At 41.0% G+C, this 9206-nt stretch overlaps 1 protein-coding gene across 1 annotated transcript in view; it reads right to left on the bottom strand.

Moving 5' to 3' along the window:
* ATF6 (activating transcription factor 6) overlaps window positions 1–9206 on the bottom strand; it is a 255241-nt gene that overhangs the window by 141165 nt on the left and 104870 nt on the right. The window contains exon 13 of the mRNA XM_006142264.2: window positions 1483–1614. Coding sequence (XP_006142326.1) covers window positions 1483–1614 — 132 coding nt within the window. The remainder of the gene's footprint in view (window positions 1–1482; window positions 1615–9206) is intronic.

Here is a 9206-nt window from a genome sequence, read left to right as displayed (position 1 = left end):
TGGCGGGCGCCCTTGCCCCTTAGCAAAAACCTCTAAAAAAAAAAAAAAAAAAGAAAAAAGAAAGATAAAAAATTTGATAGTAATATTTTATAGTAATTTTAGAGGGGCCAGCAGGTGGCCTGGTGGTTAGGCACTAGACTTCCACATGGCCAACCGCATTTCAAGTCTCAGACCCAGCCGCTTGAAAATCAGCTGAATATATAATGCTTGCTGCACTGTGGCATCTAGCCATTCTATGCTGCAGATCAGTCACTGCCATAGGATCCTCTGGATTCTCTACCACACCTAGCATGGTACTCTGCACCATGCAAATCCTCAAATAAATAAATAAATACTGGCATTTTCTCAGGAAGGCTTAATGGAGAAAAGCCTACAGGACAATGTCAATAATCTCATTCAACAGTATGAGTTTAAATAACAGAGTAAAATCAGAATGATTCTCCTATAGCGCTCAACCTATAAAACCTCAGACTTACAAGTAAGCCAATCTTGAACGATTTTTAAGCATTATACTGTGTAATGGTGGCCACACATGACCTCCCTTTGCCTTGTAAGTTGTAGACCTAGCTCCATTCGACTCTAATAAAAATTCCAAATAACACAGGGAAGTGTTTACTTAAAAGTATACAACTCTCGGGCTAACCCCACAGACTAATGGTTAAGGAAGCTAGATCCCACATGGCTGAGTGTGGTTCAAGTCCCAAATCCGGCAGCTCAGGAAACATACCAGGTGTGTAGGTGTGCGTGCCCAAAATCTTGACTGGAGAGAAATGGAGAAGGGGCTGTGGCATGACCACGCCCCACTGGGGGATGCCTCCTCTCTCCCCCTTTCTCAATCTCTTTCTGGCAAGTGCACGTGCCCTCTAGCAGTTAATAAAAAGTGTACAGCTCTGAAAATGTCCACTCTACCTGTCCTCTAATTAACATAATATAGGTTATATTTTCTTACAGTTCTAAGTCTTTCGATACTGACAAGCAATATGGAAATTTACTAAGTCAGTATTAAATTGTAATAAGGGAGGGATTCAAAAAGATCACAATAAATCAAAAATAAATTATTTTATCTAGTCATTTGTAAATAGGTTCAACTACATCATTCCATCACATCACTATCTAACCACAGATGACACAGCAACAAGCTCTAGCCATAGTAAATGTATGAAGAAGTAAAATAACTGTATTAAAGACACTGTCTACAATACCATGCAATGTATGTATATCGTGTATGCTAATGCACATAAACTGCTATTTTAAGGTCACATCTCTACAATAATTCTAAAACTGGGAAAGGTTCCCAGATCTGGCGGCTTACTTTCTCACTTTCTCTCTCTCTCGCTCTCACTCTCACTCTGTCCCTCGCTGGTCAAATTAAAATACATAAATAAATAAAGTTAAATAAATTCTTTTTTAAAAAGTTACACTAGATAGTTCTGTTTCAGTTTCATTAAACCAACTGGACCAGCAGACGACGTGCCATCTCACCTGTAACTGCTTTTCTCGATGATGCCGTCTGACGTGTCTTGGTCCTCTTTAGCAGAAAACCCTAGAAGACGCCGTCCTTGATTTGCAGGAGATATGTGAGGTTTCATTCTACTGGAATCCTGTTCCAGAATGCTGAAAATAAAATAAAATAAAATAAAGCAAGAGTTGAAATAAAAACATGCCATATAAATGCATGCTACCTGCTGCCCTGAAGTGAACCAGAATTTCCTTGTGGGTCCATACATAAGAGCAAGAATCTAGGCACAGAAGCAAATTCAAACACAACACCTGGAGCCAGGTGGCACACTGGTAATACAGTCAGACCCACATCAGAAAGGTCCTGGGACCTCCCTGAGCACATGGCATGCACACATGCCAGTGACCCAGCACATGTGCTAGCTGAGCCCTGGGTACACGGTGGCACGAAGACTCTGTTGGGGGTGCCTCTCTCTCTGATTCTTTCTGAAGGAAGAAATTCAAAATAAACAAAAAACCAGTGTACTGGGGTACTGTATCCCAATGACCAGCTGTGTGTTTCAAGTCCTGGATCTGGAAGCTTGAAAGTTATACCAGGCACATGTGCATGTGTGCCTAAAATCCCAAGTGGAAAATGGAGAAGGGACTGCAGCATGGCCATCCCACCAGGGGATGATTTCTCACTCGCCCACCCGTGTCTCTCTCCAGCGAGCACATACACCCTACAGCAAAACTTTAAAAAGAATAGTGTATTGATGTGTTCAAATCCTGAGCCTGGCATTCTGTATATACCAAAAAACAATTTTGAAAATATTTTTTAAGTATAAAATAACCTTATTTATAAATAGTTTAAATAAAAGCAGTATTCTATATGCTTTTAAAACTCAATCACTGTGCTAATATTTGTACAAAGTAGAAATAAATACGACGTACATACAAACAAATTTGAAACTCAGATAATAACCAAAATTCTCCCAGATGCTGTAAACTGGTATTTTCAATGAGGGACTACTGCGAATGAAATAGGAATCATTCTCTTTCTTAATGGTCCCATGCATCACTAGCCTTTCACAATTCCAGAAGGGAGGCTATCAAAGAAAGCGAACGCAAAATTATTTTTAAAATGCTTCCATTTTTATTCACATGGAAAAAATTCTGTTTACCTCCTTCTCCCACTTTCCCAAATACCTGCATTCACCCATGTACATCCTCTTCAATAGGCATAATTGTTGGGGCAAAAGCAACAAAAAATATATAAGGCTCAATCAAAAAGTATGTGGAAAATGGAATTGAAGCCTGAGTTTATTTTGCTACCAATAAAATGAAATATATGAACAGATTTTTTGGTGCTTGTTTATTTGTTTTAGTTTGCTATAGGGAGTGTGTACTTGCTAGAGACAGACGTAGAGAGAGAGAGAAAGTGAGAAAGCACTCCCAGGGAGATACCACACCGCAATCCCTCCTCCTCCACTCTCCCATCAGGATTGTGGGTGCACACCCATGTGGTCACATGCACATGTACACACCAAGCATATTTTCAAGCCATCAGGTCCAGGACTCAAACTGTGCAGTTGGCCTTAACCACCACGCCATGTGCTGATGCCATGATTTTTAGATACGCTTTTTACACAAACTCTTTGAAGACCCTGCATATCTTATATGTATATCAAGCATATACTACAATAGTTAACACTTCTAATTCATTATACATGTGCTTAGAAAGTTGGCTCATTAATAAGATTGCTAGGTGTGTGCACGCTTCATTTCATGAGGCCACACAAATCATTTACTCTAGGCACCATCTTCTTGAAATTCAGCACACAGAGGATCTCCCTAGGGAAGTGTAAAAGATTCTATTTAGAGAATGAAGTGGAGGAGGAAAGTAAACTGATGAAAACAGGCAGTTAAGGAGGCCTATGCTTCTAAAAGAAAATGGGTTTAGGGGGATATTACAGTTCACTTCCAAAGCTGGGGAAAGCAGTAGTGATGGGAAAACAGGAAGCAGATATATCTGTCTGGAATCATTTTGCTGGTTCTCCTGAATTCTTTGCCCCCAGAAATCACCGCTGCCCAGGAACGCTCACCTGGTATTCTGTGCCATTCCGGCATACTGCAGGCTCTCCAAAGTGTACCTGCAAATTACGGCCACCGTGCAAAATGAAATTTGCTATGGCCAAGACAGCATTTTGTTCTGACGGCATCTATCTCATTGAAGCTGAGCAGTCACACGACACTATAAATCTTGGTGCAAACACAGTGAGCAGCCTAAGGTAACATCTAGCTAATTTAGAAGCACAGCCTGCTGAGTATTTGAGAAAATGTGAGACAAGCAGTAAACAATTTTGGAGGGAAGCCGGATGAAGAGTGTGGTAACTATAGAGCTTATTTTTCTTTTTCAAATTTAATTTTTTAAAAAAAGTGTTTATCTTCTCATTCTTTGAAGTATGGTGCCAAAAATTCTATTTATGAAGGTACACTGAGAATAAAATCAAAAGTAAAAATCTGTCTACGAATTTACATAATATTAATTAATTCAACCCCTAATGGCTCCTCCGTTGTATTAGTGAAATATCCATATATGAGGGTTTTTCGAAAAGCTCATGGAAGGCCAGCAGGTGGCATGGAGGTTAAGGTGGCTGAATCCCACGTGGCCAACTGCATGGTTGGAGTCCTGGACCCAGCAGCTTGAGAAACATACCAGGCACATGTGTGTGCATGCCCAAAATCCCAAAAGGAGGGAGAAGTGAAGGAGAAGAGATTGTGGTGTGACTATCCCACATGTGGGGTGCTTTTTCGCTCATCCCCCGTCCTGTGTCTCTCTCTGTGAACACATGTGTGCTCTGGCAGAATTTTTTTGAAAAGAAAAGAAAAAGGAGAACGAGAGTGAGGGAAGGCATTTCATGCAGCTAGAACAGTATATGAAAAAGTACGTGGGCCAAAGAGTGTGCTTTGTTGAAGGAGCTACAAGTAAAGCAGGGGAGGGTAGGTGGGTGGAAGCATGCGCATGTAACCACACAGGAGGAAGGGGCTCCACTCAGACACAGGAGGCAAGAGAAAAGACTGCAGCAGTGAACAGGCTAGACTATCAGTACCCTGTCCTGCCATGCTAACCGTAAGTCTAGTCATTTATTCCCTAAGAGGGACCAGCAGTTAGTGTAATGGCTATGTTGTTGGACTCCCGTGTAGTCGACCATAGTTCGAGTCCTGGACCCAGTGGCTTAAACTCACGCCGGACGCGTGTCCGTGTGTGCCCAAGATCCTGAGAGGAGAATGGAGGAGAAGGGACTGCGGTGTGGCCATCCCCCCTAGGGTGTGATTTCTCACTTTCTATCTCTTTGTCTTTCTCTGTCTTTCTGGCGAGCGCACGAGCCCTATAGCAAAAAACTCTCCAAAAACAATAAAATATAAATTTATTCCATAAGAAAGAAAACGGGTGTGTTTACATCCTGTTTTTATTTGAGTTTCCTGTTATCATCTCCCTTTCTGTATTGGAATGTTCCCTATGTTTAATGTTAAATTCTATGCTCTAATTGGAGAATTTACCTTCTTTCTTTTAAGATTTGGGATTACATTTGTGTCCTACTCATCTAAACAGCTTGGTGGTTACTACTGCCCAAAAAACAGATTACTACATCACTTCCTCTGCTTTCCCATTTCCTGGGTGGGGGTCTTAAGCCCACAGGGAGGCTTCTGGTTTTAACTGTCAACTCAAAGATTCAAAGAATAGCTTAACTTGCTCTGTTAGCTTTACTACATCACAATGCACTGCCTGTAACACAGTGGCAGTCAAGGTGTGATACTGGCCTGGTAGCACTGGCACTGCCCGATAACTAGCCAGAAATGCAAATAATTAGGCCTCACAAGAACCGCTCAACCTGAAACTTGGGGTTGCTGCCTAACAATCTGCAGCTTTTTTTTTTTCTTTTACATAAGGTGCATGTGCTCATCAGAGAAAGACAGAGAGAAACAAAGAGAAGGAAAGTTAGAAATCACCACCCACCGACCCCTGAGAGGGGATGGCCATGCTGCAATTCTTTCTTTTCCAGCTCCTCTCTGGATTTCAGGCATGCACACACAAGCACCCAGCATGATTTACGAGTCACCACATCTGAGACTCAAACCATGGTCAGTCATGTGGAACCCAGTGCCTTAACCACCAAACCATCCTCTGGCCCCAGCAATCTGTGTTTTAACAAGCCCACTATTCTAAACTAATCCTGTTTATCAAATCTTTTCTACCTCAATTCTCCAGGAGTCCCTAGCCCTCAGGCCATGGAACTGGTTCCGATCCATGGCCTGTTAGAAACTATGCCACACGGTGAGAGGTAAGTGCAGACGAGTGAGCGAAGCTTCATCTGGATTTATAGCCACTCCCCAATGCTCACATTGCTGCGTGAGCTCCACCTCCCATGAGATTGGTGAAGCATCAGATTCTCATAGGAGCACAAACTCCACTGTGAACTGCACATGTGAGGGATCAAGACTGTATACTCTTATAATCCATCCCCGACCTTCCCGTCCATGGAAAAATTGTCTTCCATAAAAGCAGTCCCTAGTGTCAAGAAGGTTGGGGACCACTGTCCTAAAGGTATACATTTTCATGATGGATCCACCCTGCATGGAAAGTTTGCAGAGAGGGAATGAAGGGAGTTAAACTGCAGGGACAATGGAAGGGGACAATAAGAAGTGGCTGTTCATTATAGATTGTAGAGGGATGACTTATAAATCAATTTAGCCCAGAATTACTAATACTTCAACTTTTTTTTAAAAGTCATTCTACTGATAGGACCAGCAATTGGCTTAATGGCTATGTCTCTAGACTCCCATGTAGTCGACTGCAATTCAAGTCCTTGACCTGGTTAGTGAAACTCACGCAGGACATGTGTGCATGCATGTCCAAAAGACCAAGAGGAAAATGGAGGAGAAGGGATTGTAGCATGTCCATGCCCCCGGAGAGGTGATTTCTCACTTTCTGTCTCTGTCTCTCTCTGTCTTTCTGGCGAGCGCATGCGCTCTATAGCAAAAACCTCTCAAAAAAAAAAAAAAAAGCCATTCTGCTGATCATTTTTCTTTTACTACCATTATGAAAACTGGCATTTCCACTCACAGTTGCCTTGATTTTAACTATCGGTTTAGTCTACTCTATCTGTAAATGGACTATACTATAATAATCACTTAGCAGATGCACTGGCTGGAAGATCGGTTTTGATGTTGATTAGTTTGGCCATACTTGGTCACTATTTTTCTTGCTGTCCACGCTGGTAATGACTAGGACACTATAATGACAACATAGCCCTAGCCATAGCTACTTTAGAAACTTTTATTCTTTTTAACCAAAGAGTTCATGTCTCATTCAATGGAATTTATAGAAACAATCTTCATAACACTTTATTGGAGTCAACCAAATATTCTGAAGAAATAAGCCAGTGACGGTACAAAAATTAGAATCCAAATAGTCTATGAGTCTCCATTTTAACATTTACCCATTGGCCTAGAGTGTATGTTGAAAGGTAATATACTATGAAATTTTGTTAAGAACCTTTTCGAGATTTCCATTTACTTGTTTTTGGTTGTTATTATTGTTTTAGTCTCCACTTCCCCCATTAGGTTTTTTAAAAAAGTCTTAAAATGAAGCTTCTCTTAAACTAAATTACAGAAAGCTTACTGTTTAATTCAGTTCAAAAGGACATGATTGAACTCTATGAAATGACCTACAGAAACTAATTTTAACCACTGGAATAACTAGTGATTTATATTTCCCTTGCTTTTATTAATATTTGAAAGTCATGTAAGAGCTTCATCTTACTGCCAGGATTCAAGATTATCTTAGTACAATTGTGATACCGCAAATATTAAGAGAGGAATGTGACAGTCCTTGCAATGGCCAAATGAACAAAAGAGTATGAGAAAATTATTGTTGATTTGAACTTTTATGTTTTTGGCATGATTGTTTTTGCATCATTCAAATGTCCCTTTTCATTTATTTGGGAAAATTAAATTTCCAAGAACATAAACAAATGACTCAGTCACAGTAAGGGTTAGTATGATTATGCATGTAGTGATTCTTTCCAGCTCTTAATATTAATAAAGCAATCTGACCGAACTCTTTTCATAGTTAGCTTAAATAAAGTCCTATTCAGATTTTTTTTTCCTTAAGTTTTTGCCACAGGGTACATGAACTCACTGGGTAGAGGCAAAGTGAGAAATCACTCCATGGGGGGATGACCACATTGCAATCCTTTCTCCTCCGTTGTTCTCTTGGGATTTTGACCCACATATGCACACACATATACCCAGCATGGTTTTCAAGCCACCAGGTCCAGGACTTGAACTGTGGTCAGCCATGTATGGATCCAGCACCTTAAAAACAATACCACCTGTTGGCCCCCCATCAGTATTTTTAAGTAGACTAATAAATATAAGGAAAAGAAAACTCCCTATGTCTCTTTGATCAGAAACATGCTACTCCACAAGAATCACAATAGTTTTAAGCTTCAAAATAATCATTATACCAATACCCTTGCTCCTGTTATGGGCCAATGGTCCTGAAAAGCATGGATTAATAAACCACAAATGATTTCAATTTCCCCAACAGTTTGGAAGGAGTATTACAAGAAGTGTTACTTAGCTTTTTCATTTACAAAATTCTAAAAGCCAACAACTGTTTTAGATTACTTACAAATCTGCTTAATCCTTAAAATGTGATTTCAGATACCCAATATTCATAACAAGTAGCTGAACAAAAATGGCACCGCTCCAGGTCTATGCTACTTCTTGAAAACCTGCGTCCTTACAGTACAAGTAGGTCAATTTTAAATTCAAGCCATCTTAAGACTCACACTGCTTCTTATTCTAAAAAGAAACCATATGCGGCTGTTGCTCTGTGGCTCTGAGCACAACACATGAAAAAGTGAAGTTACTTTAAACTGAGAAGAGAATGGAGATCTTCAGGTTTTTGTTTTGTTTTGTTTTTAAGAGAGATGTTTGCTATAGGACACGTGCGCCCTCTGGAGAGACAGAGAGACAGAGAGACAGAGAGACAGAAAGCGAGAAATCACCCCTGGGAGGATGGTCATGCTACAACCCTTTCTCCTCTTGGGATTTTGGGCATGCAGGTACACACGCCCAGCCTGAGTTTGAAGCTGCCACATCCAGGATTCGAACTGTAGTCAACTACAGGGGAGTCCAGTGATATAACCATTACACCACCGCTGGCCCTGATCTTCAGGTTTTAATGTGGAACAAAAGAAAGAACACACATCTGGACACAGGAGACCTGTGTTCGAGATGTGCCCATCAGACTCCCCATTTGCATAGGTCTAGGACAGTTAACGTCTCTAAGTCTCTCACTCCTCCCATGGAAAGTCCGAAATTCAAGTGAGCTTATGGATGTGAACACGTTTACAAGGTTCAAGGATGACACAGAACAGGGAGTGACGTGGCTTTCTGCCTGCCTGCAAAGGTCCAGGCTGTTTGCAACACAGAAACTGGGTGATCTTTTTCAAATATAGTCAGACTATCTTGTCACTCTTCTACGTAAAAACTTCAGATACTTCCCCATTTCCATCATGGTAAAAACCCAAATCTTCAAAATGACATGGCCTTACTTCATCTGACCCCTCCTTCTGTCTCGCCTCTGTGATGTCATCTACTGCTCTCCCCGCTTGCTGACGTGAGCCCAGCCACACTGACTTCCGAGCTTCTCCTTGAACACGCGGCCACACTTCCATCATGGGACCCTTGTAGTG

The sequence above is a fragment of the Tupaia chinensis genome, unplaced genomic scaffold, assembly GCF_000334495.1.
Source record: "Tupaia chinensis unplaced genomic scaffold, TupChi_1.0 Scaffold000070_1, whole genome shotgun sequence".
Taxonomy (NCBI): domain Eukaryota; kingdom Metazoa; phylum Chordata; class Mammalia; order Scandentia; family Tupaiidae; genus Tupaia; species Tupaia belangeri.
The sequence above is the reverse complement of the archived record's forward strand: the minus strand, read 5'-3'. Positions and strand labels throughout refer to the sequence as shown.